Below are 27,469 nucleotides of genomic sequence, written 5' to 3' on the forward strand. Positions count from 1 at the left end.
CATTCTAAGTTGTATGCACCTGTTCCTCATTCCTAACCAGAGAGGGGTCAGCTCCTGTCTTCTACCCATGGACCCTACAGATACACAGTCAGATGTCATCAAGCAAACATGAACCAGTGTTTCAGCAGTGCAATCATGGGAAATCATGTTGAAATCGGTCACACGTATACAACAATTCTTTTGTAGTTGGGGAACAATATACAGTAATAAAATGTTTGCATGGTCGCCAATTCTTATAAAATTCTAATCTAATCTGTTTTAAGGGATGACGTCAAGGAAACTATATATACTCATATAAGTATGAGAAAGTGTGACACATTTTGTCTGAATTGCACAATACAATGTAACCTGTGACATTGTGTACAAAAATATATTAATGAATGAATAGTCACAGAAACAGCAGCTCCTCCGAAGTCTGCTTTCTGTTGGAGTGGCCCATGGACCTGGTATCTGGTCTGGGACTTTACCAATTTGGCCATCATCATTCATGAGCCTGGCTGACCTGGTAAATGCCAGAAATTCTCAAATAATTCCCAGGGACTTTCATTACCTTAGCTTAAGAACCAAGCATTTATTTGACACAAGTTATTGTTAGAGACAGGTTGTCAATTCTTTCTGTGGTTCAGGTAGCAGAATGTCTTCAGTCCTTGAAATAGTTCTATGGTCAGACATCTACAGGAAGTGTTAAGTTTCATTAGTAGCGGCTTAACACAGAGAAAAATGGCAAAATATAATTGGAATTTATTAAACAATGTGTGGCAACAGTATTTCTGATTATAGAGTATCCGACTCAACAGAGGGCTAAGTATAACTGATCGTATTTATATTTTTTGTATGTATAGTATATATATATATATATACGTATACTGTATATGTACAGTATATACGTAACTGTATATATTCCTTGTAAATATAATTTAGTTTTCCTTTTTATTTCATTTTTTAGTGCTACTTTTATATAGTTTGTTCTTTTTATTGCCTATTTTATTGTTTCTATTCTATTCTAATTTAAATATTTGAATATCTGTTTATACATTTTCTATGTGTGTGGCATGGAGGGGGCTACAACTGCATTTCATTGTGCAATCCTATTGTATAATGACAAATAAAAAACCTAGAATGATGATAATAATGCTGTAGAAATGTGCATTATGCTGAATTTAACATATGAACTATTGTAGTACAGGTAATTCCTCCTTAGCACCCATTTAAAGTAATAGTGGTTAAATATAACCATCATACAGTACATCAACGTGCCGTTCTTCTGGACTTCCCACCAACAACATCACAAATATTTTCACACAAACAAACACTCTCAAGGATTGACATATGGTTTGCCTACAGGTACTGTAGGTCATTTACAGAATTTGAAGAATGTTGTTAACCAAATTCTAAGCCCCAAAATGTACTTATTAGCTTGTATATTCTCCACAGTCACAGTCTAGTTTCAGCCCCAGATCATCTGTGGTGAGCCAACCATAGTAACCCTTTTCTTCAAACAAGGAAGCTCTTCCTTGTGTACTCAGCTCAGAAGCCAACTCAAATCCTTTCAAATACGTAGGTCAGCTGAGTGGCAGAAGTGGGAATCTATCTATACTGCTTTATCTTTTACATTTTCTGTAGAGCTCCCAGAATGCACAGGACCACCGCTGTGACCAGCAAGACTCCGGCAATGAGTCCAATACGAATCCATGGGAGAGTGTCCCACTGGAGAGACTCAGATGATATCTCTGGGGTGCCTTGGAGGATGGGTGGGAGAGGGAGGGTAGATAGATGGAGAGCACACATTAAAGCTAAAATATACAGTATAATCTTTACACATTAAAATGACAATGAAGTTAGGTTACTATCTGTATCTGTCTTTATACTCCTGCCACAGAAAGATTGGGGCGCATGATATCTGTCTTAAACAAATGATATATTTATGCATAATAATCACAGATAACAGATGCATTACATTAATGCAAATCTTCTGGACTACTATCTTGCACATTGTAAATATTCTTTAAACTTACTATTGTATTGACTATACTGTGAACATTTGCACATTCCCTGGTAAATATTTTACACATCCCAGCACAAACTGTACAGTTCTTTAATTTAAATAACAGTCATATTGTACATATTTTATATTATACTTTTTTACATCGTATTGTCAATTTTCTATTTATGCTTCTTGACTTACAGTACTTGTTTTATCTTTCTTTATATTTTCTACTTACTATGTTTATTGTTATGCACCAATATACCAAAGCAAATTCCTTGTATGTGTAAACCTACTTGTCAATAAACCTGATGAAATATCATGTGTGGATGATTTGTTTGTTAATTACAAGTGCAAATACTTGGATGTTAAGACCTGAAATAGTGGCGTTAAAGCCCTCACCTGACCTTCTCTTTTGCTCCCGTCATAATTACTATAACAGCCACTAGAGGTTGCCGCCTCACAACAAATGTAAATATGGGGCGTAATAAGCTGCTTGCACAGACAACCTATACGGCCGTATTTTTGGGAAGGACGGTCTGTTGTGTGAAGAGAGACAGATCCCAGCCCTGAAAACATTTTTCCTAATGTTGTCCTGCTGTAAAGTATACAGCTGCTCACCTTCATCTGGGAATGAGTTCTCCTTAAAGCCTTCCATTGCATGTGACTCTGTGATTAGTAGAAAAACATCATAAAATTAACATGAAATGACATGTAAGGTCAAAGGTATGGTGGCCCTGAAAGCTCAAACCACTGCAAGATATGAAAACAAAACATGCTGCAAACACAGAAAACACAACCAAACACAGAAATACGCTGCAAATACTTCAAATGTAGCTACTTGCATCTCGTGGCACTTGTATGTTACTACAAATTACAGTTTGGCTGGAACATTAACAGACACACACCCACAGTGACCGAAAAGCGACAATAATATTTAAGATCAGTAATCCGAAAATAGCATGATTTTATTGTAGAATTTATTAAATTAAAGAGATGGAAATGTACATTATGCTTAGTTGGCTTGCACATTATATGGCAGGCACCGGGAGTTTATCCACCCCTGCTTTTTCCCCAGTCTGTATTTGAGACCAGCCTTTATTTGTTTGCGGCGACCACACCCCCGGCTTTTATTTGACTAACAGCTTTTATTTGAGAAAATACATTAAATACAGAAAACATAACCAAATACAGAAATATGCTGCAAATACAGAAACACAACCAAATACAGAACCGTGCTGCAAATAGAGTAAACACAACCAGATACAGAAAGCACAACTAAATACAGAAAACACAGCCAAATACAGAAACATGTATTGGGACCACTGGCACGCCACCATTTGAATTCATTCATTTGTGGGACTTTAACTGAACTTTTAGAAGGAGACGGCATGTTTTTTTGTTCTGTATACAAAGAAGAGCCATTAAACTCAGTCTCCCACAATCCTCCCCCCATGGACCCAGCTTTCAGCTACCATTGGTTAGTCTGACCTGTGACCTGTGATGTCACCATGTCAATAAAAGGGTCAGTAGCCATTGTTCTTTCTCTCTTCTCCAGGAACTCTTCTAAAGCAGCAGACAGCAGCAGCTGCCACCTCCACTGTGTAATCTGCTTGAAGCAGACACACAGCAGAACCAAACGCTCTCTTACAGCAGCGACGCGAGGGCCTGCGTAAGATTTCTGCAACAATACTACGCAAAGTCTGCCAGCTAAAGTTAAGAAGTAAATGTAGTAGTAGTAGTAAAGGAGAACGGCAGACAGAGCGACCGGTTCCTCCATCTGCACAGATGGACTTTCTTCACTTGGAACAAACCTTCTTCCCTGCCTAGCTAATCTAACAGAATCGCCAGATAACAAGAAGGACTTCAAAGCAAACTTCTCTTCCTTCACGGACTGGTAACATATAACTGAGCATAGCATAGAGTAACAGTGTATATGGCTAAGCACAGGACTGTTTAACTAATGTAATGTTACATGTATTGGTTTATTTTTCTGAGGTTTATTGTTGTGATGTGTTTTCACTGTTATTTTGGTAGCCACATGTTAAGTTGATGTTAGCGATATTTCACACAGACAGAGGGTCTTGCATGCAACTATCATTCTTTTCCAACCAGACACCATTTATCCTACAGAATTCACACATCCACTTTAATTTGACCTTTAACAGAGCCACACTCTTCAAACATAGTCTAGCCACTATTTTAAATTTCATTTCGTTGTTTACCATGCAGCCACTGCTCAGCTGCCATTTTTAATGAAACTTCTTTTGTTTGACGCCATTTTTGACCCAAGCAGCCATTTTGCATGCATGCACGCACGCACGCACACGCACACACACACACACACACACACACACAAAATCCTTTTGTTCTTTAGTGCATTTAGAGTTAGACTTCATGTGTGTTTTTGCTTTTATTATCTGTTAATAAATGCTTGTGTATAATTAAGCTGGTTTCTTTAATGTTGCACAAGAGTGAGTAATTTGCCAACCTCTATGTTGAACTCCAAATCCTTCAGCCTACTAACTATTAATGGTAATTCTGGTTATAGTTATTAATTTAATTATTAATCAGAGTTCCAAATTGATAGTTTAGTGTATTTTATGAGACTGAATCAATTAATTAGCTATCCTTTCTGTTGTTTAAGGGTGGTACCCCCGAGGACATTATTAATTAAAGTTATTATTTATGATTATCTTTGATAATTCTATTAGCCATAATTAATTGATTGCACCTATGCAATTTGGTGCCCCTTTATCTACTGTAAATCTCAACACATGCTTAAAATACAGAAAACACAACCAAATACTTATACTTACGTATAATTTAATGGAAGAGTTAAAGTATAAGAAACAAAGTCATGTAGTCTTTAAAACTGTACTAATATATTATACAATATTAACTAAATGATCAAATGACTATTTGTAGCGTAAAGGGGTCGCTCATAGTGATCAACCCACAGTTAATTATCATCAACTCTAGTAAAATAAAAAATACTAATAAACCCACTGTACACAACCTGCTCAGCACCAAACAGCAAGTGAGTAGCTTGTGGACATAGTGGAGTATTTAGCAGCTAAAGAGCCAGATATTTTTCTAAGGAAAGCTAAAAGAGAGTGAATGTTGGACATTCATCAATGGACTCAAACACGAGTCCAAATGAATGCTAATGTTGCTCTATGTTTGCTGGATGTGTAAATAGGCATCTGTTGCTCAAATGTTCACAATTACAACGTACATTATCTAAAGATATAGTTGCTCTAGATGGCAAAAAATCAGGCACATTCTCTCTCAAAATGATGCAGAAAAACTAGTCCACGCATTTGTTACTTCAAGGCTGGATTATTGCAATTCCTTATTATCAGGGTGCCCGAATAAATCCCTTAAGACTCTCCAGTTGATCCAGAATGCTGCGGCACGTGTACTGACAATGATGGAGGGCTCGACTGCGGAGGTTATCTTAGGGCGTCCCTGGCTAGAGCAACACAACCCCATCGTATCCTGGCCCACCGGTGAGGTACTGCGGTGGGGTAGTTCCTGTTTCCCAGGCTGTTTCCCTCGCTTGCCAGCTCCATCTTCTCCTGGTCCGAAGCAACTCCCTGTCTACACCACATCCATTGAAAGCCTGCGAGAGTCTGGATATTCCGCCCTGCTACGCCACCTACCAGGATGTGTTCTGCCCTAAGAGAGCCTCCCAGTTGCCGCCACACCGGCAATGGGACTGTGCTTTAGATCTCATACCGGGTGAACCAGTGCCCCATGGAAAGATTTACCCATTGTCCATTCCCGAACAGAAAGCCATGGGGGAGTACATCGAGGAGGCATTGGCCCAAGGATACATCTGCGGCAGCATCCAGCTTCTTCTTCATGGCCAAAAAGGACGGAGGCTTGCAGCCCTGTGCAGACTACAAACTCAACCGCATCACTGTCAAGTTCCGGTATCCACTTCCCCTCGTCCCTGCAGCACTGGAACAACTTCGCGGTGCCACTGTCTACACGAAGCTGGACCTCCGCAGTGCGTATAATCTCATTCGGATACGCGAGGGGGATGAATGGAAGACAGCCTTCGTGACACCCAACGGCCACTACGAGTATTTGGTAATGCCCTACGGCTTGGCCAACCTCCGTATTCCAGGACTTCATCCATGAGGTGCTCCGGGAGTTCCTTCACAAGTTCGTGATCGTCTACATCGATGACATCTTGATATACTCCCGGAGCATGGCCGAACATCGCCAGCATGTTGTGGAGGTCCTGGAACACCTGAGAGACAATCAACTCTTCCTCAAAGCCGAAAAATGTGAGTTCCATCAGTCCTCAGTGCAGTTCCTAGGCTACAACATCAGTAGCAGTGGCATCAAGATGGACGAGGGGAAAGTGGACGCCACCCAGAACTGGCCAACACCCACTACCATTAAGGAACTGCAACAATTCCTCGGTTTCGCGAACTTCTACCGCTTTATCCGAAATTACAGCACTATAGTACATACCCTGACCAGCTTGCTCCACAAGCTCAAGTCTCTGTCCTGGCCACCCTCCGCACAAGAAGCTTTCGACCTCCTCAAAAAGACCTTCACCAGTGCGCTGCTCCTAGCCCATCCGGATCCAGAAAGACCATTCACTGTAGAGGTAGACGCCTCTACTACCGGGGTAGGAGCGGTGCAATCTCAACTGCAGGGAACCCCGGCCAAACTCCACCCATGTGCTTTCTTCTCCCGGAAACTCAGCCCGGCGGAGAGAAATTATGACATCGGCGACCGCGAATTGCTAGCCATCAAGTTGGCCCTGGAGGAATGGAGGCATTGGCTGGAGGGCGCCCAACACCCTTTTACAGTACTGACCGACCACAAAAACCTGGAATATCTCAAGAAGGCCAAACGGCTCAACCCTCGCCAGGCTCGCTGGGCTTTATTCTTCACCCGATTCCAGTTCAACATCTCATATCGTCCTGGCACCAAGAATACCAAGGCAGATTCCGTCTGCACGCTCCCGACAACACCATTGATGAACCTGAACCCATTCTTCCCCAACATCTCTTCCTAAATCCCATCCAGTGGTCAGACATCCATTCCCTTCTCCAATGCCTCCACCAGTGCTCTGCCGGGCTGCCCCCCAGATCATCAGTATGTTCCAAGAACCCAACGCAATCTGCTTATCCACACCTCCCACACATCTCTAGGCACTGGTCACCCAGGGGCCAATGAAACCCTCTCGTTGCTACAGGAATGCTTCTGGTGGCCTAACATGGCTAGGGATGTGAGAAGGTACGTACAAGGATGTCAAGATTGTGCCATATCTAAAAACCCACGTCATCTTCCTGCAGGCAGACTGTGCCCTCTACCGACGCCCAACAGACCCTGGTCACACCTAGGAGTTGACTTCATCACTGACCTACCACCCTACCTTTCACGTTTCCCTCCTCAAACCATATCACCATTCTGTTCCTATCTCCACAGAGCCTGGCGTTATGACAGAACCCCCTTACCACTGATCCTGGAGGATGGAGCTGCCTACCAGGTCCACGGGATCTTGGACTCCTGACGCCGTGGTGGCAATCTGGAATACCTGGTGGATTGGGAAGGGTACGGTCCTGAAGAGAGATCATGGGTCCCCCGGCATGACATCCTTGATCCCTCTCTGCAAGAAGAATTCCACGCAGCCCATCCAGACCGACCTGCCCCCCAAGGAAGAGGACGGCTGCCTCGACGTTGGGGTCCCCGGCCCTCAGGAGCAGGCCGTGAGGGGGGGTACTGTCACAGACACACCAGGCTCCACAACCCCACGCACACACAACACATTCCCTCACCCAAATACTAATCAGAAACACCTGTCACGAATCACACACGTGCACTCCATCAGCACTTCACTCCACTATAAAGCCACCTCCAGCACCTCAGTCAGTGTCCGATCTCGGTTTGAAATAGGACATATCTCAGCATCCAGCCAATTCAACGTTATGGACTCCTACCTCGCTTCATCAAACGTCTTCCGGTTCCCGAGCTCCAGATTCCAGTCCCGTGCATATCCAATCTCCCATGTGTTTCTCTACAGCCCCAGATCTCCAGTTCAGCTAACCAAAGGACGGTATCAGTACCATTACCATTCTGTCTGTTTGCATCGTGTACAATAAAATATCCTTCTGTCTCATCTCCGGCCTGCTCTGTCCGTAACACTTTTTTATTGTCAAGAATTAGACTGAGAGACAGAGGTTTTGTAAAAAGCAATATTATTTTAGATGTACTTCATAAAATAAAAAAGCTGTAGGAGCAGCGGAGGATAGGGGCTTAATCATATAACATCTACCAGTGACAAAGCAAAACTGATCTTGAATTGGCACTAGGGATGGGGTGTGATAGCTTTTTTGGCACAACGGCTTCCCCAGTTGTGTTGATTTTTAATTTATTAATAGTAATCTTAACTCACCATTAATTCACCATTATATTATTACTATTTTAAAATTCTAGGTGGAATTTGCATCGTGCTTCCCTCTCCCCCACCCCACCCCCCTTCTCTCTCTCTCTCAACCCAACTGGCAGCGGCAGATGGCCACACACCTTTGAATCTGGTTCTGCCCGACGTTTCTGCCTCTTAAAGGAAAGTTTTCCTTGCCACTGTCGCCAAGTGCTTGCTCACGGAGGATTAGGTGTAATTTGCATTATGCTTCCCCCCCCCTTCTCTCTCTCTCCCTCTCAAAACCTAACACGGCTGCCCACCATTGAGTCTGCTTCTGCCCAAGGTTTCTACCTGTTAAAAGGAAGTTTTTTTCTTGCCACTGTCGCCAAGTGACATATATAAATAAAATTTAATTGAATTGTTTTCACAGCTTATTCCATTGCCCCCATGTGGCAAAATCAATCAATGCAGCTTTAAACAAATGTTATTCAGACAAACCAGTGCATAAAGGCTAATTATTTTAATTTTCAAATTGGGCAGTCATTCCTAGTTTTTGCAACAATGGTGTCTAATTGTTAAGGTAGCTTCTGCTTTAAGCATGTATCTACTTTATAAGTATTCACTTTATTATATTCATACAGTACATATACATACTGATTGGGAATTTTTGGTCTATTCCTGTATAAACTGGTCTCTTGTAACCTACTTTTCTTTTATATCACATTTTCATTATAACTGAGAAACTCAGAAACGTCTTGATTCTGAAAACAGTGTCCAGATGACTACGACTGAAACCTTTGCTACGATAGAACACTCCTGGACGAATGAGGGGCTACACCGTCTTATAACTGAGAAAGGTTCACCTTTTATTGCCTGTGTGGAATCTTCCAGAAGAACAGGAATAAGATCAAGTGGGGATTCAGTGGTTTCAACATCAGTCACCTCTTCTGTCCAAGGTATTATAAGCAAGTCCTCTGTTCCTGTGGTTGTCTCTTCAGGATGAAAAACTGTGAAAAAGTTACCAGAATATTTTTGTTTTAACAGCAACTAACAGCAATTAGTTTACTGACATATAACATGCCTTATGGTATAATAACAGGTGTGTGTTGTGTTTTGGATTTGATCAGCTGTTTTCTGTGAAAGTATGTGTATAAGGTTATAATTGTCCACAATAGGATTTCCAACTGTAGGGCTGTGTGGTGGTACAGCATTCTTTCATAACTAATAAGTCTACTGATGAAAATACATTGTGTTGCTGCAAAGGAATAAGAATAAAGATTACCAGTATCTGTAGGGTTTGTTTCTAGCACAGTCAATGTGATACTCTCTGGTATCCCAGGCCTGGGATCATCAGAATCCCTAAAAATATAATTAATAATGATTATTAGTAGTACAAAGCCCATTTTTTATCACTGCATTTTCAATGATTTACTATGTGCACTTAAATAATGAGAAAGTACCTCATTCTGCGGTACATTTTAAATGTCATTGCCCTGTTGTTTGATTTGTTGTTGTTTTTATCCCGAAAGCCTTGGAAATATTTCGAAAAGGTTATCTTTTTTATTTTCAAGAATTAGACTGAGAAACAGAAGTTTTATAAAAAGCAATATTATTTTAGATGTACTTCATGAAATAAAAAAGCTGTAGGAGCAGTGCAGGATAGGGGCTTAACCATGTAACATCTACCAGTAACAAATCAAAACTGATCTTGAATTTGCACTAGGGATGGGGTGCAATAGCATTTTTGTCACAACCATTTTATCGCTGCATTTTCAATGATTCACTATGTGCACTTAAATAATGAGAAAGTACCTCATTCTGAGGTACATTTTAAATGTCATTGCCATGTTTGAACTTGTTTGATTTGTTTTGATTTGGTTTTTTTATCCTGAAAGCCTTGGAAATATTTCGAAAAGGTATATTTTTTATTGTCAAGAATTAGACTGAGAGACAGAGGTTTTGTAAAAAGCAATATTATTTTAGATGTACTACATGAAATAAAAAAGCTGTAGGAACAGTGCAGGATAGGGGCTTAATCATATAACATCTACCAGTGACAAAGCAAAACTGATCTTGAATTGGCACTAGGGATGGGGTGTGATAGCTTTTTTGTCACGACTGTTTCCTCAGTTATGTACATTTTTGCCCATTCTGCCTCTCTGTCCCTCCTTCCAGCCACATTCCCACTTCCCCAGGCCACTACATTGCCATTCTGTGTCCACCAAATGCCGTCATATTTTTTCAAAAGGGTGTAGGACATTCACCACATAATTGTCTCTGCTCTGTGACATTCCTTAACCCTGTCCTGACGAATTTTTTCTTTTGCTGTGAGGGGGAAAAAAACCATACAGTGGAAATAATATTCTCATTCAGCAAATATTAACTAAAGAAATCGCAGATTTTTTCTGAATGCGCAATGCACTTAACTTACCAGAAGGCAGAGTTGTTGCACTGCTACAGGTCACAGAATACAGTGTAACACAGACGGAAGGCTGAGGCCGAGCACTCTTTGTTCTCAAATGGCTGGTCTCAAAAATGCCACAAGTTCTTACTTTAACATGATGGACAGTAGATACATATTTAAACAGGGACTTGCCATTCCCCCCTTTGTCATGAGTGCCCTCTCACAAATATTGAATTTCATGGTTGTTTGGTTGACTTAGGTGAAGTGCATCCGCCCTTTGGAAGTCAAGAAGCTCAGCCATGTCTTTCTAACAACTGTGTCTGAGTTAGCATGTGTTTGTATACGTCACCAGTTTTAGTCTTTGTAGATGCTTGTAGTGTCAGAACGAGGCAAAAGAGATGATCTAGGAGAGATTGTGAATGAAAGATTCATTAAAGGGATCTGTTGGCCATGGAGCTTAACCAATCTGGGCATTTTACCAACTTAGAACAATATCCAAAATGGAACGGCTATTGGAATCTGTAATTGGCACTAGTACTACTAATAATTCTACTCCACTGTTTTACACATAAAAAGGTCAATTTACTAGTCATGGACAGTACTGCTCAGAAGAGCTTTCTCAATAATTTTTTTTCTCACCTTGGGCCTTAGGCATGAATACTACAAATTTGCCACTGGGACCATTGTTGCTTTTACTCTCCACATATTTTCTAGCTCCTCTTTGTGAGTACCTGAAGCACTCGAAACTGCCAAACAAACCATCACAGTGGCAGACATCAGGTATGAAAAACTGGACAGCACCAGGCCCTGACAGGATCCACACCTACTGGCTAAAGAAGCTCACAAATGAACCAGCTGTTAAGGGATGGGATGCACCCTGAATTACTGAAGGGTTTACTGAAGGGCTTACCGAAGGGCGTACAATCCTGATCCTGAAGGATCCCTCAAAAAAGGGTACAATAATAACCTGTTGGCCAATAACCTGTCTCTCCACAACATGGAAGCTCATGTCAGGCATCAACGCGGCTAAGATAAGTGGGCACATGGATCAATACATGAGCAAAGCACAGAAGGGCATTGGCAAAGAAACCAGAGGAGCCACACACTAACCTGGTTGAGGAAAACCACCCTTGAGGCCAATGGCAAGCCACTTGCACAAGTGTCCATCAAATGTGGCATATACCAAGGAGATGCTCTGTCCCCACTGCTGTTCTGCATAGGTCTGAACCCCCTCAGCCAAATAATCAACAAGACTGGCTATGGATACCGACTCAGGAATGGGGCCACCATCAGCCACCTCCTCTACATGGATGACATCAAGCTATACACTAAGAGCGAGCGGGACATCAACTCACTGATCCACACCAGCGGACCAATATTGGGATGTCATTCGGGCTTGAGAAGTGTAGTTCAATGGTGACGAAGAGAGGGAAGGTAGTCCACACAGAAGGGGTCTCACTCCCAGAAGGAACAATAGCAGACATTGAGGATGGTTACAAGTACCTTGGAATACCACAAGCAAATGGCAACCTCAAAGAGGTAACAAGGAAAACAGCAACTGCCAAATACCTTCAACGAGTAAGGCAAGTCCTAAGAAGTCAGCTCAATGGCAAGAACAAGGCCCAGGCAATAAACAGCTACACTCTGCCAGTGATCAGATACACTGCGGGAATAATAAGGTGGCCAAAGGAAGAGATACAGACCATAGACGTTAAGACACGAAAGCTCCTCACCATGCATGGAGGGTTCCATCCCAAATCCAGCACCCTGAGACTGTACGCTAGCCGTAAGGAAGGCGGCCATGGACTAGTGAGTGTGAGAGCACCAAGATCCACAAGTACATCAATGATAAGGCCCCAACAGATGAAGTGCTCAGAGAATGTCTCTGCACGGAGTATGGACTAGAAACCCCAAGGTCAAAGTGGGAAACACCTCCAAAGGTGGTAGAGAATGACCGAGCCAAGATCCTGTGGGACTTCCAGATTCAGACTGGCAGAATGGTAATGGCGAACCAACCAGACATCGTGGTGGTGGACAAACAGCAGAGGAAAGCCGTTGTGGTTGACACGGCAATATCAAGTGATGGCAACATCAGGAAAAAGGAACATGAGAAACTAGAGAAATACCAAGGGCTCAGAGAAGAGCTGGAGAAGGCTTGGAAGGTGAAGGCGACAGTGGTGCCCGTGGTCATCGGAGCACTCGGAGCAGTGACCCCCAAACTGGAGGAGTGGCTACAGCAGATCCCTGGAAGAGCACCAGACATCTCGGTCCAGAAAAGTGCAGTACTAGGAATAGCAAAGATACTGCGCAGTGAAGTGGCTGACAGATCAGTGGGGGGGCCTCCTTGCACTGTTCATGATTGGTCAGGCCCAGCAGGCTATTGGACCCTAAAAGGAGCCATCCCAGTATGGATACAGCCTTCCAGCACGAGTGCAGCGGTTCCATGATTGGAAGTATGACCCTTCACTACTGGCTTGAGCACAACTGGCAGACCTCACACAGCTGACCGGAGCCTGGCTAACGGAGGAAACAGGCCCTTCCTTCGTGGAGTGAGTGGTGATGGACCGATGTATCCGTACTCTTCCCCCTGATGCAAAAAAGGTATGCGGCCCAGGCAGCCCCTGTTTCAGTTGAACTGCTTGTTGGATTACTTGGAAACCACCAAGTTACTCAGGAGATGTTGCAGTCGACTCGTGAGGGCGTTCACCAGCAGCAGGGACTGGCCCCAAGCACCGTCGATCTCTAATTACACCAGACCGCCGCCGGTGTTAGGTGTCCCCATGCCAACCACACCATCCAATGAGGGAGGCAACCCATGTCTACTAGTCACATCCTGCTGGATGCATGAAGAAGTTGCAAATACAGAGCCCCAGGGCCTCCACCACGCTACTGGCTGGAAAGTTATCTGTACCTATTCTGATAGGAAGAGACTGCCTGCTGTTCGCCCGTTACTGGAGATGTGGAATCCACTCGGGATGCAGAAAGAGGGTCAGCCGATGAACCCAGACGAACCTCCTGACCACCTCTCCGGCATGTGTATTCCTGTCCACGGAGCCACCCACTGAGTTGGAGGCATCAGAAAGGGAAGAGGACTTGCCACCACCAGAGAAAGAGACAACAGACACGGCAGGTGACAATCAGGAACTGGAACCCCCAACGTGAAAGAGGTGAATCCAGTGAGGTCTTGTTTGAGTTCCCTTACAGTCACCCAGTAATACCATTGAACCCTGCCAGCTCACTGCCTCCAAGCCAATGTATCAGAGTCCCCTTATCCCTCTGCCCATCATCGGAACTCCCTTCCAGCAACTCGCCATGGACATAGTTGGACCCCTACCAAGAACCAGTCATGGACATTGATTCATCCTTGTCCTCATGGACTATGCCACATGTTTTCCAGAGGCCATAACATTACACGGGATCAGTGAACTATCGGGTAAGGCAGCTGGGCTGGCGAAACGGTTACCAGATATATCATGTTAACCTGTTAAAGAAGTGGAATGCTACTACAACCCCCCTTCCAGGCACTGTATTGGCCACTAACCTGTCCCCACAGAAAAGAGGAATAGTTCAGATGGGAGAGCAGAGCAAGGTCTGTAGGAACCGATGCCACCTGGGGATCATAATAGATCATTGGTACCTCCCCCTCCACATGCTTCAGTCATGGGGAGAACCAGCTATTGCTGATCTCCAATCAGCCCAGCATGGGTTGAAAGGCTCCTCTCCAGTCTCTGTAGCGAGAAGGAAAGAAGGCAAGAGGACTGACCTGCTGTTGTCAGGGATACTCCAGGCTCCACTACCCACTAATCACCCACACCTGCTCCCAATTACACCCCTGCTCCCCATTAGTTCCCAATCACAGCCAGTATATAAGCCCTGCACTCACCTCAGTTTGTGTCCAACCTCGTTCGAATATAGGACTCACCATGCCACTTGGCATAACACTCCTATCTCCCTTCTCCAGCGTTTCTCCCTGCCTGCCTCCAGCGATCTCCCTGCTTGCCTCCAGCGATCTCCCTGCTTGCCTCCAGTGATCTCCCTCCTACAAACGTCCCTCTCTCCATACCCACTATATCTGGCTGTCATTCAATAAACAACATTCTGGTCCATCTCGGTGTCCCCTGTCTGTCTGTACCTCTCTCTGTCCACTGGAAGGAAAGTTACAGGACCAAGTAAGACAAAAGCTTTTGAGTTCTCCTGTTGGTAATTAGAATTTTTATTTTAAGTGTGATGATGTTCAGAAAAAAGAACTTGTTTTGCTTGTTTTGCGTGTTTACTCTGTACCAATGAACACCTATGTTGCTTGTTTTATAACCATTTATGTTGTTAGATTTTGGTAAAACCCCTCAGAAGTAGTGTATACAAGCAGTAGTAATTTCATCTTTAGTCCCCTCTTGATCTCTTGGTTGGTTTTTTTACTCTCCTTTTAGAATTGTTTGGTCTTTTGGCAGCTGTCTAGTCTGATTTTGCACTTTGTAGCGTTTGATTAGGAATTTTGTTTGGTTCCTTGACTCTTTTTATTCTCTTTTCCTCTATCTCATAGTATTAGTTTCTGGACGTAGGCTTTATATGATTTTGAGCTTTGGTAAATAAAACTAGGTAAATTGTTTTGATTTATTGAAAGATTGATGATTATCTGGACCTGATTCTTTGATCCATCCATCCAAGGCTTCCTTCAGAATGGTTTGGTAAGGCCCTTTGAAAAGTGTGTGTGTGTCTATATATATATATATATATATGTATATATATATATATATATATATATATATATATATATATATATATATATATATATATATGATGATAGATAACCTACTTTTAATGTTGCAGACAAAGTAGTCCATCAAACTTACCTGGTTTTATACAAACAGCGGTATTCTCCATTGTCACTCATCATTGTTCGGGTTATATAAAGATGAAATGCTTCTTTAGTATCAACGAATAGATCGATCCGAGATATATCTTCAGAATTAGACACCACAGCAGTATAGAACAAAGCCTGTAAGTGAAAAGACATGATCAGATGTTAAATGAAGAGACTTTTATGACAGAATGCAAACCAACAACAGTATATAATACTGACAAAGAAGGCCTTTTACATATGTTCAATGTGAAAATACAAATAACAGCATCAAGGTATATATGTGTCCTTTCATGTGTGTAAAGTGGTAAAGCCTGTGTGAGAATCTGAGGTCTGCCATTCTGCCCAAACCAAAGATACTGTATATCTATATTCTACCCTTTTTTTGTTTTTTGAGTCTGTGCTTTACAACTGCCACAAAAAGAGAGACAAACTGAGACAGACATACATTGCACAGTAGTATTCCAGTTAGGATCAGGTTTTGGGAGTATACTGTATGTGTGTATGTGACTGGCTAAAATGGTGTGTTTCAGGGTGACATTACTGTACATTACGCCCTGAAAAAAGTTTAGTGGGCCCTCGCTGCACCAACACAGTGGTAAGAGGCCCTAAATAAAATAATAACCAATAAATAAATAAAATATACCTAACCTAAAGATAGTGGTGGCTTTCCCTGCCATGCACTTTGCACTATTACACTTTATAGCTAAAACAGCTGGTACGCTTATGCAATCCTGATTATTCCACAAACTGGAAAGGTTTGGAATTACTGCAATTCAATTTACTAGCACGGTCTGTATTGGGTAATCCCCAGCACCAGGATTACTATCGAGATAAACCAAACCAATGGACTGAGGTAGCCCCTAAGGTATGGTTTGAGACCTACAAAAGGTTTCACCTTGACAAGCATGTATGAATACAAAAATGGGTGGCATAAAATGCAGTTTAAGCTCTCTTATCTAAATATGCTGTCAAGGCATTGGGTACAGAGAGGTGTAACTGCTTACTGCACTATAACTTGTGGTAATGGCTTAGAGTCTTTAAAACACCTCTTACGTGCATATACAAGTAATCTCTTCCACACATCAGACAATAGATAATACATACATGGATATTTATGAAAATATAATTCTACAGTATGCATCACTGGCCATCTGCAGTATACAGTACCTCCTTTTCTATTGACACTATAGTGCTGCCATTCCTGGTCCACCAGACTTGCAGATCGTTGGGGGACTGGCTTCTGGAGATCTGAATATAGCATGCTAGAACCACCACGTCACCCACAGGCACCTCTAGGAAGTGCTCAACGTGGGGCGCTTGGGGAAGAAGCCGAGAAAGTGGCAACAGAATAGCAGATGTGAAGAAGAACAAACAGCGAATACGTCAATCTTATCAATTCTCTCAGTGGGATACTTTAGCAACAGATTTAATTAAAAACATTTTTTTTATTTTGTCTTGAGAATACTTTGTCATGTTAAGAACCAATGCCTTAGACCAGTATACTGTTCCAACTTCAGAGCCATTTATTATATGCTTTAAACAAAGAGCCTGTCCGATTGTCTAATTGCACTCCAAACCATATTTCTAGGCAAGATTGGGATTGAGTTTGCAAGGTGTGTGGAGGTGTGAAAGAAAGTCAGGTTTGAATTCTCTCTCAAGCTCTTTATTTCAAATCTTCTTCTACAAGTTAGTGCAACAACATGAATGCCTTTGAGGAGAAACATCACATCAAGCCTACAAAACACACAAAAGACATTGAATTTGTGGAGAGAAATCAGGGAGGCAGTGGAAGTGTGCCCACTCAGAACAGATGCGGTTGGACAACACACCGTATGAACTAGTTTATTTGAAGCATACTGAACCCTTATTTAGGGCTTGGACAACAAGATGTGTAGATTCCATGGAGGGCCACAACTTCAAACTGACTACAAGACTACAGCAATAACTAACTATAAAAAGGGATCACTGAGCAAGTCAGTTGAAATGCCGTCTACTTCAGGAAGTGAACATTTTGCATTGCTGAAAAGAATAAGCCTGCATTTGGTTCCACATTTTCTTCCCTTGGTGTCTTCCATTCAGTGAGCCCTCTAGTGAAGCCCTAGTGGTCCTCAGCAAGGGAACACGGAATCAACTGAGGATGAAACTGCACAGCCCTAAGAACCAATATAAAGAAGTGTTGCCACAATAAACTTTACTTTAGTTTGAGCAGATGCAAGCATGGACCTCACCACTTTACGGCATGTGTGGCATGTTAATCGTAGCCTGATAATTAGACTGAATAGCCAACGAATCTGTAGTGATTGACACTAGACCGGACCTAGAACCATGTTTGCAGCATGGATCTAGGGATGGCAGTAAGTTGGTCCACCACAACCATCTGCAGCCAGCCTCATCAACAAGGCCCACGACACCCACTGACACTGACTCTCATACCCAACCAACCCCCCTTATAGTACAGAATACTCATACTGTAAACTTTTGCACATTCCCATGTAAATATTTTGCACACTGAACAAAACAATCTTATTGTCAGTTTTATATTTTATATTTATGATTCTTGACCTGCAGTACTTGCTTTATCACTCTTTATATTTCTACAAAATTTATTGTTATGCACCAAAATACCAATGCAAATTCCTTGAATGTGTAAACCTCCTTGGCAATAAAGCTGATTCTAATTCTGATTCTAATGTTCCCCCCAGGATAAACATATTTCTGTACTTCAACATAAAATCAAGACATACTTGAAACTGTTGTGTCGTCCAACAAAAACCTTTTTATAGATGTGTCGAATAGCAACATTTGAAGGGGTGTTAGGGATAATGGCACACACATTCTGTCCTTCAAGGCATTCATGTTGTTTCATTCATTATACATGAAAAGTGACAGAGGTAGTGGTGTAAAGAATGAAGAAAGAAAGCTTGAGAGAGACGTTCAAATCCTGCAACTTTCCCACTTCCACAAACTTGGCCAGTTGCTGTGTAAAGTGGGCATGATTGTCAGATTGTCAGTTTCAGAAACAAACATTTTAGACGTACATTTAGGCTTCCGTGGCATAGTGCATCTACAGCATCTGCAATGTTGCATTGCTGTGAATTACAGCACAGAATTCATGCTGGAAGCAAGCATTTTTAAGACCTTGCTGCAAGAGGAGAAAACTGAGGGTATGATTGAGAATATCACCTCCTTTACAAAAATTTGAGGCAAATTTCCCTTTGTTTGACAGCCTGTTTTCATCCGGGTATGTTGGAGATCTCCTACTTGATTCGAGGGAAGATGAGACACATTTTATGTGGAACTGAATGCATCCCAAGACTACACATCACACACTGGTTATAAGACACACACTGGGAAACCTGTTGGATTAGGGGAACTCACCCATGATTGTGAGCCATACTATTGATATGGCTTTTTTTCCTTGCCAAATGCACTCGTACATGTCAGTGTCAGTGAGCATCGTGTGCTGAAGGACCACAGACCAGTCTCCTTCCCTGAGCTTCTCTTCTGAGGGCAGCTGGACACGGCCCTGGAAGGAATTACAGGACTGAAAATCACAAGTCTCAGTTTTTCCTTGTTAGTGAACTTACAGCCTTTTAAAGTGGAGTTCAGACATGGGCTGGTTTGAATTGAATTACAATTACAGTTAATTACAGTGAATAACAGTTCATGTATTGCTAAATTTTACTAGTTGCATCAACTGAAACAATCTGTAGAAATAAAGCAGACATCAGAAAGAATACATTATATTATATAGTTAGGTGTGTTAGAGGCTGTGACAATCATGGCCAATCATATTCACTACTTTCATCCCCTTTAAACACAGGTTTCTGTGGTTATTATGTAACATTAGGTGGTGGTTGAACAAAATTCAACCAGCGAATCTGCTGTGTGTAAATGTGGTCTGACAATGCACACCATAAACCTATGCTTAGTTAATAATAAAATTAACAGCATTTTTCTTCCCTGTTGCGAGGGAGTATTTTAAGGATCAGTTCACACAATTAAAAAAACAAACAGAATTTCTCACTTACCCTACTGGTAACTAGCCATGCAAAACATTTTAGTTTTACTTGTACAGTACTTGTACTGTTTTTGTCTCCACCCAAATACAATGGAGGTGAATGGACTTTCATTTGTGCATCGAAAAAACTGTTTTGAAAAAAGTAGATAAAAATAATTCTACAGCAACATATCTTTGCAAAAAAAGTGGCTAATCTGTTTAATATGGATAATCCACAAAACACACTTTCAACAGTTTTTATGAGGACTATCTACATTAAATTACATTTACTTAGCTGATGCTTTCATTCAAAGCAACTTACACTAAGTGCATCCAATCATGTGGATACAACCCAAAAATTGCAGGAATAATTCAAGTACATGAACTTCATCAAATAAGCAGAACTGCTTCAAGTGCTATATTTAGAAACAATAAGAGAAAGAATTTCTTTCTGTTGCATATTGTCAAGCAGGTAACTCAGGGGAAACGAGGGATAGGACCCAATTGCAGACACATAGGCAGTGCTGGTGCAGTCAAACAATTTAGTAAATGAAGAGGCTTAGGCAGGCAGGTAGTGGTAAAAAAACAGGGACGCAGTCCAAACAAGGCAAACAAGTCCAACAGGTAGCAAGCAAAATCCAAAAAACGGTCCAAGAAAACAAAGTAAAAGTCCACACAACACTGGGAAAACACTAGGAAACTGGCCGCATGCTTGACATACAGACAAAGACAAACTGACAAAGAACAAAGGAATCACACAGCCTATATACACTCAGATGAGGGTAGATAACAAGACACAGGTGCAACTAATCCGGGCAGGGCAGATAATCAAAATTGGAGGGAAAACCACACAAAGACAGGAAGTGAAGCAACACAAGACACATGAGGCAGAACACTTAAATAAAACAGGAAATAAATAAACTAAAAACCTCAAATCATAACAGTTTGTTTTTTTCATTTTTTGTGGGCCAAGGTGCAGTCTGAACAGATGAGTTTTCAGTCTGCGACAACAGATGTCAGAGTCAGGACAGCAAACAGTCATGATTTTGTTGAGCGGTAGCTGGACCCCCCTCATAGTGAAGGAGGAGCAAGCCGATTGGCAGTTGCAGAGCGTATTGGACTGGCTGGGGTGTATGGTATGACCATCTACCTTTGTAACAAACCTGATACAATTAACAGGATGCTTATTTTCTGTGACCGGGAAGAGAGATTTAATTCATCTTACGGCATTAAATATGTTTTTAAATATGAAACTTAAAGGCTTTACGGGTACAAAAACTGTACACCAATCACTAGAGTTGAGTGTAAATATTCCTTCTTGACTTTGGAAATACTAGACAAAATAATCTTTGGTGTTCGCTCTGTAACAATGAAATAGTTTGAATTCTATCTACAAGGAAGTCACTATGTTCACTTTCAAAATGCCCTGTCCAGCCTTGCCCCATGCATTTATGACATGCCAAAGGGAAGTGTACTTGGACCTTTACTCTTTTGCATATATATGAATGACCTTCCAACACAGCTGACAAAGTGCAGAATCCACATGTATGCAGATGAAACAGCTCTTTAGTACTAAGCAAAGGTGACAGAGGAATGTCAGCAAGCCCTAACAGAGGATATGGAAAGACCTGCCTTGTTGTTTAGAGTTAATAAACTGTCCCTAAACCCTCAAAAAACTAAATCCATGCTCTTTTGGTTTTCTCAAAAACTTAGATGCACCGGAAACTCATTGACAATTAGTGATGGGGTTAATATCTAGTAGGTTCTGATTTACATACTTATGTGTGACACTGGATCTTTGCCTACAGTGGAAGCTGCATAAGACCAAGGTCAACAAAAAATCGATTGCTGATTTGGGTGCAATAAGCAAAACTAAGGAATTTGTAAACACCAACCCATACCCAACAGAACTGTTAAGGTGGACTTCAACACTGGCTACTAATGGTGAGACACACGTCAGGACCCACATCTCCTGGAAATCCCTGCAGCCAAAAATGAGGCGTTCAAGAGCAGCACTAATGTGGAATCAGCTGGACGGTCTACATGGGAACAAACTAGTCTACAGGCATCGAAATCCAGACCACTTTATCAGCAGACTGCACTGACTGTTTTGTATGTTTTTTCAATATTTTTTTTTGCCGTTATTTATAGTGCAACTGAAGATAGATAGGAAAGTTTTGTTGTTTTATTGTTCGGTTTAATGTATGTATCCAGGACTTCCTGGAAAGCAGTATTGATACTAAGTGGATAATCCAGGTTAAATAAAATAAAGTAACTCAACTGCTGGCCTGCTAAACTTTCAAACACATCTCACAGTCTTTGTTATCTTTATCATCAGATTACAGTTTCTCAATATTCTTTTGTAATATTAATATATTGTTAAAGCATAAATTGTTTCCCTTTCCTAAACTGTCAAAAGCTAATTTTCATTGTATACAACATTTGAACAAGCCATCCCCTTTCATCAAGGATATGATAAAAGTAATGCTGCATTCCCAGCATTTTTAAAAGAATATGATTTACTTGAAATACCTTTCATTCATTCGATGTTTAATATACCATTTCCTTGAAGGCAGATTTATTGTCATGGTTTGGAGTTTTTGTCCTGTTATTTCCTGTTTTATTTTGTAATAATCTCCCGCCCTCTTGTGTCTGGTAGTTTTCCTTCCTGTCTTTGATTGCTTTCATTGGATTTTGCCTGCTCATCGTTGGACTTGTTTTTCTGTTCTGGACTGCTTACCTGCTGAGAGTTGCTGTTGGCCTGCCAATTCAGTCTAAGCCTTTTTTGTTGTTAACAAATTTCTGATCTGCACCAGCTCTACCTGCTAGTCTGCATTTGGGTCCTATTCCCTGGCATTCCCTGTTTCCCGGTTTGACAAATAGTGACATTTATAGCATATTTTTTATTTCCATCACAGATCCCAGGATGCAAACACTTAAAATTGTAATTGTAATTAAAAATTGTACATAAGATATAATTTCAGGTAAGTGACAGAACTATTTTAACTAAAATACATTGTAAAATGATTTATAATATAAAGAACACACACTCCACAAAAACAAAACAAACTTAAACTACTGTAGACTCCAGACTTTAAATAAAAGAATGACAGCACTAACCTTAAATTTGTCCCCCTGTCTTAGCTCCCCTCCCTGCAGAATTGCCACATCCTCACCCATCGCCTCCCAATGGACACTCCCTTCTTCCTCTAGGTAGGCTGAGCCGTTACAGGGCAAGATGGTTGACTCCCCGTACTCCACCTGAAGGTTCACCATCTGCACTATATGAATGGCTGGACAAAGGGAAGTGGAGCATAAAAAAGTTTTTTAAAAAAAGAGGATGGGAAGAGTGAGGATACAGATATAAGATTCAGGTCCAAAGAGGGTGAAGGGAAGATGGAAAAGGATGAAGTGTGGAGGAAGGGTAAAAGGAGATGAAAGTTGGAGAGGAAAGGAAGGGGTAAGGTGAAGAGAGGAGAAGAAAATAAGACAAAATGAGTCATGAGAGAAAAGAAAATGTGATGGGAGATGAGAGGAAGAGGAAAGAAAAGATCAGTGAAACAGAGATAACGCAAAGCATTATAGTAGAAACATGCATGATTGTTTCAAGAATGATGTCCCTTTCAAAGAGGAGGCAACAGGACAGAAAATAGAGTGAGAAGGATGTAGGAAGAAAACAAGTTGTAGGTTATTACAAAAGGAAAGAGAGGGCTCCTTACAATTATGGCTATATTTGATTTTAATTAAAGTCTTGAAAAGAAGGCAAACACACTTCCACAGGTTCCTTGCAGGTGCTGGGTAAGAGGCTTTCAAATTGACAACAGCACACTGGAAAAACAATTCAAGGATACATCTCTTACTAATGTAAGAGATGTATGCATGTGTGTTTGGATTTATGAGAGAGTGATATGCAACACTTTGTGTCACTTTTTAATCAACGGGTGATGGATGGTGACCTTTGACCTTTGATTAAACATTAATTAAACCCCGCTCCCTTGATCTCTTGACCCTCCCTCCTTCCAGAAGTGGGTGGCGTTATACATGGACCAATGAGCGTGAAGCAGGCATAGTTAGCAGGAGCCAATGAGCGTGGAGCAGGCGTGTTTAGCAGGAGCCAATGGGAGTAAACAGGCGTGGTACATCAGATTTCCCCCGTAATACCATCACCCTTAAAGGTCAGCAATCTGCGAAGGCAGTTTGAAATTGGCAGGTGAAACTCCTCACACAGGACGTAGGCAGATATCAAAGTGAGACAAAGAGAGCAGGAAGACATCTGACATCTGACAACGGGAAATGGCTCAAGCAACCGGTAAATTACTAATATCTTTAAAACTATATTTCATGCGTTTAAACCTTTAGGCAAAAACAGGGAGTTTTTCATTCTTTAATGTTTCTCTTTGTTTCTCTCTCTCTTTTTTGTCTCCAGCAAACAGACCAAGGTCCAGGTGCCCTCAGTGTTGCAGAACTACAAGCCAGCAGTTGGTTCTGATGTCTAGAGCCTTTTGGCTCATGTGTCAGAAATTAGATGTACACCATGACAATTTGTAAATGTGATTTGTAAATGCGATTTGTAAACTGTTTCAGACGCTGATTTTTATCATGTGGATAAATTGCAATGATGAATGAATTAAGGTTTTTAATAGTGTTTGATTTTTATTAGGTCATGGATCAAAACACACTAGTAGCTATTGAATTGTTAGAGAGTTTAGCAGACTCTTCAGAATGAGTAAGGTTTTCAAACCGATTTAACTGAATCATTTGAATGAAAATGACACAGCCACTACATCTAACAGCTCCGAACAGCCGGTAGATCCTCTCCTTGCTTTAAATCAAGCACTCACTAACCTTGAACAGTCAGATAATGAATCATCACTAGATGAAACAATCAGAATAAATAATGCCTAGCTTGAACAAAGCCCTGCTTTATTAGACCCTCAGACACCTACAAACCACATCGATCTTAGCATACCCAGTCCTCCTGTGCAGCAAGGAGGTGCTTGTATTTCACCACAACCAAGTGTTGTGCGGTGAAGTCGATTTGCAAATTATCAAATCGGACAGTTGTTAAACTTCCCACAACCGCTTAAAACAGATGGAATAGTGGACTACGGTGTATATTACAACACAACTTTGCAACAAGCGGATGCGTTGCTACAGCAGGCATTGGCATATGCGACTCCTCAAGATGTGGTGCAGTTAGAGCTGCGCGGGCAAAATCTCATCATCTCAATCATAGTAACGTCTTGGTCGTCTTACAGAATGACGAGCTCCCCATGCTAGGGAAGTCCAACTGGGCTAAAGTGATCCAGAACCCTAGGGGCGGTGGGAAATGAATTCTGGGGAAAATGCTAGACTATGAAATCATTTTTTTTTTTAAACGTTTTCTGTACATCGTCCAGAACAGAGAGAATCAACTATGTTTTGCCATCTGTCTGGCTCATCTGTTACAACCCCATATCAGCGACAGAGAAGCCCTCGAACGTGGTAGGCAGATTCAAAATTAAGTAGGGTTAAACGATCAGACTGCTGTATTGTTTAGTGACATCCAAAAATTTGAAAGGGCGTTGGACTGTAAAATTGTAGTGTTTTACAGAACCGAGGATGAAAGGGCTCTCTGCAAATTCTTAACAGATAGCCCAAGACAGAACAAAACCCTGATTTAGTTCCTCTTCCAAAATCACTACTATGCGGTTATGCTTTACAGGTTTTAACAGCGTGTTGGGCCATACTACGATCGTTGCACCATATGCTTTGACCCTGGTTGTACACTAAGACCATGTCAACCTGTTGTGTGTGACCAATGCAACAGAACGTGTCGCTCACCTACAGAGAGGTCGAGAGGTCAAACATACGCCAGCGCTTGTTCCTTGTACAAAAGATGTAGCAAATGTGCAAGGCTGTACTACTGTGCCATGAATGGTAATGGTAAACAACACAAGTATCAGACTGTGAAATGTAAAATTTGCGGCGAGAAATTGATCTCTGACTCTGAGACAGAGGTTCATCAGTGTTACATCCAAACGTTACCCCCTGAAACAAAACACAATGAAAGTGGTGTTTTATGATTTTGAAACCTACGTCAACAAGAACGGCATTCATGTTCCATTTTTATTGTGTACACAAAACTTAGATGGTTAAACATGGAGCTCTCAGGGCACAGAGAGTTTCTATTGCATTTCAGACGACCTTTGTACAAAAATGCAGTGTTTATAGCACACAATGCCCAAGGTTTTGACAGCTATCTCCTTATCTAAGCCATGGTCAAACTGTTTTTAAAACCCTCTTTGATTATGCAAGGGTCAAAAGTCATTTGTGTCACCGATATCGCTTACAAACAAAGATAAATTGACACTGTCCTTTGTAACAATGCGTTTAGCCGCCATGCCCAAAGTGTTGGGCTTCAATGATAAAATCAAGGGGTACTTTCCTCACGGTTTCAGCTCAGAGGCCGGTTTTTGTTAAACAGGTGAGTACCCACCCCCTCAGTCTTACGGTATTGAGACCATGACAACAGAGCAGCTAAAAGACTTTTACAGCTGGTACAAGACGGTGCGTCTATTGTCAAAACGATGCGGACATTCTTGCTGAGGGTTGCATGCAGTTCAGAAAACAGTATATCGATGAAACCGCCGTTGATGGTTAGAGTGGTTGTCACACACCCATGACATCCCTATCTAACATGCTTTAAATAAGGGGGAAGAACAGCTGGGGCAATTCTTTCTAGATGGGTATGCTGAGATCGCTGGGGTGAAATATGTCTATGAGTTTCTAGGATGTTTCCATCACGGCTGTTCAATTTGCTATCAAGCGCACGACAGCTGTCCTCTGACGGGCCGTCCCTTCGGAGTGTTGCAGGCGAACTGTGAGGAGAAATTACGTGAGTTAGAAGCCATGCACAAGGTAAAACTCATCATGCGTGAGCATACGTGGATGATGTTGAAGAAATCTCATCAGTGGTTGAAGGAGTTTCTCAAACAATATAATGCTCCACGGCCGTTGTAACCCCGCAAAGCTTTGTACGGAGGGCGTACCTCTGCTATAAAGTTGAGACACGTCGAACGACACAATCTCTCATGTAGATATGACATCTCTCTATCCTTACTGTAACACCAACTTCCCCTATCCTCTCGGACACCCATAAATAATTTATAAAGATTTCCAAGAACCTTAAAGCTACTTTGGGTTAATCAGAGCACGGGTCTACCCGCCGAGAGAGTTGTACTTTCTAGTCCAGCCCTATAGAATAGCAGGGGCTAAGGTTGTGTTTATCCTTTGTCGAGCATGTGCCAAGCTCAATTTGCAGGAGGGTCCGTGTCGGCATAGCCATGATGACAGGCTGTTGACCGGTGTCTGGGTCACACCTGAATTTAACAAGGCTTTGGAGATGGGCTATCGGATAGCTGAAATAACTGAGGTATGGCACTGATAGACAGAGCGATTCTATATTTGTTGACTATATGCACACTTTTCTGAAAGGTAAACAGGAAGCTTTGGTTTACCTGTCCAACGCTGTAGATCACAAAAGCTGAGAAAAGTACATCAGTGACTATCATGCAAACCAAGGGATTCGCACAGAGTTCGCACAGAGATGCAACCAAACAAAAACCAAACTAGTCACAGACCCAGAAGAATTCTTAAACCTCATGTTTTCTGAAAAATATAATGTCAAGCACTTCTCATCAATGACAAAGTGTCATTGACGAAGACCATTGTCTGCCACCACTAAACAAGGTAGATAACGTTTTTTTTGCATTTGTTAAATGTCAGAATCCAGCAAGGGAGAATTTTTATGTATTTTTCTTATCACTTTAATTAAAGTCAGAAGTATA

At 41.7% G+C, this 27,469-nt stretch overlaps 1 protein-coding gene across 2 annotated transcripts in view; it reads right to left on the bottom strand.

Moving 5' to 3' along the window:
• Window positions 1-1,029: 1,029 nt before the first annotated feature.
• The window catches only part of LOC122872316, a 65,635-nt gene continuing 39,195 nt past the window's right edge, over window positions 1,030-27,469 (bottom strand). For both annotated transcript variants that reach the window (XM_044188395.1, XM_044188396.1), the window contains exons 11-18: window positions 22,761-22,933; window positions 19,019-19,166; window positions 16,808-16,956; window positions 15,630-15,775; window positions 9,658-9,734; window positions 9,239-9,382; window positions 2,606-2,653; window positions 1,030-1,739 (exon numbers count right to left, since the gene is read on the bottom strand). In XM_044188395.1, the coding sequence (XP_044044330.1) occupies window positions 1,609-1,739; window positions 2,606-2,653; window positions 9,239-9,382; window positions 9,658-9,734; window positions 15,630-15,775; window positions 16,808-16,956; window positions 19,019-19,166; window positions 22,761-22,933 (1,016 nt within the window). In that variant the 3' untranslated portion in view covers window positions 1,030-1,608. The remainder of the gene's footprint in view (window positions 1,740-2,605; window positions 2,654-9,238; window positions 9,383-9,657; window positions 9,735-15,629; window positions 15,776-16,807; window positions 16,957-19,018; window positions 19,167-22,760; window positions 22,934-27,469) is intronic.

Source organism: Siniperca chuatsi, linkage group LG24 (assembly GCF_020085105.1).
Source record: "Siniperca chuatsi isolate FFG_IHB_CAS linkage group LG24, ASM2008510v1, whole genome shotgun sequence".
NCBI lineage: Eukaryota > Metazoa > Chordata > Actinopteri > Centrarchiformes > Sinipercidae > Siniperca > Siniperca chuatsi.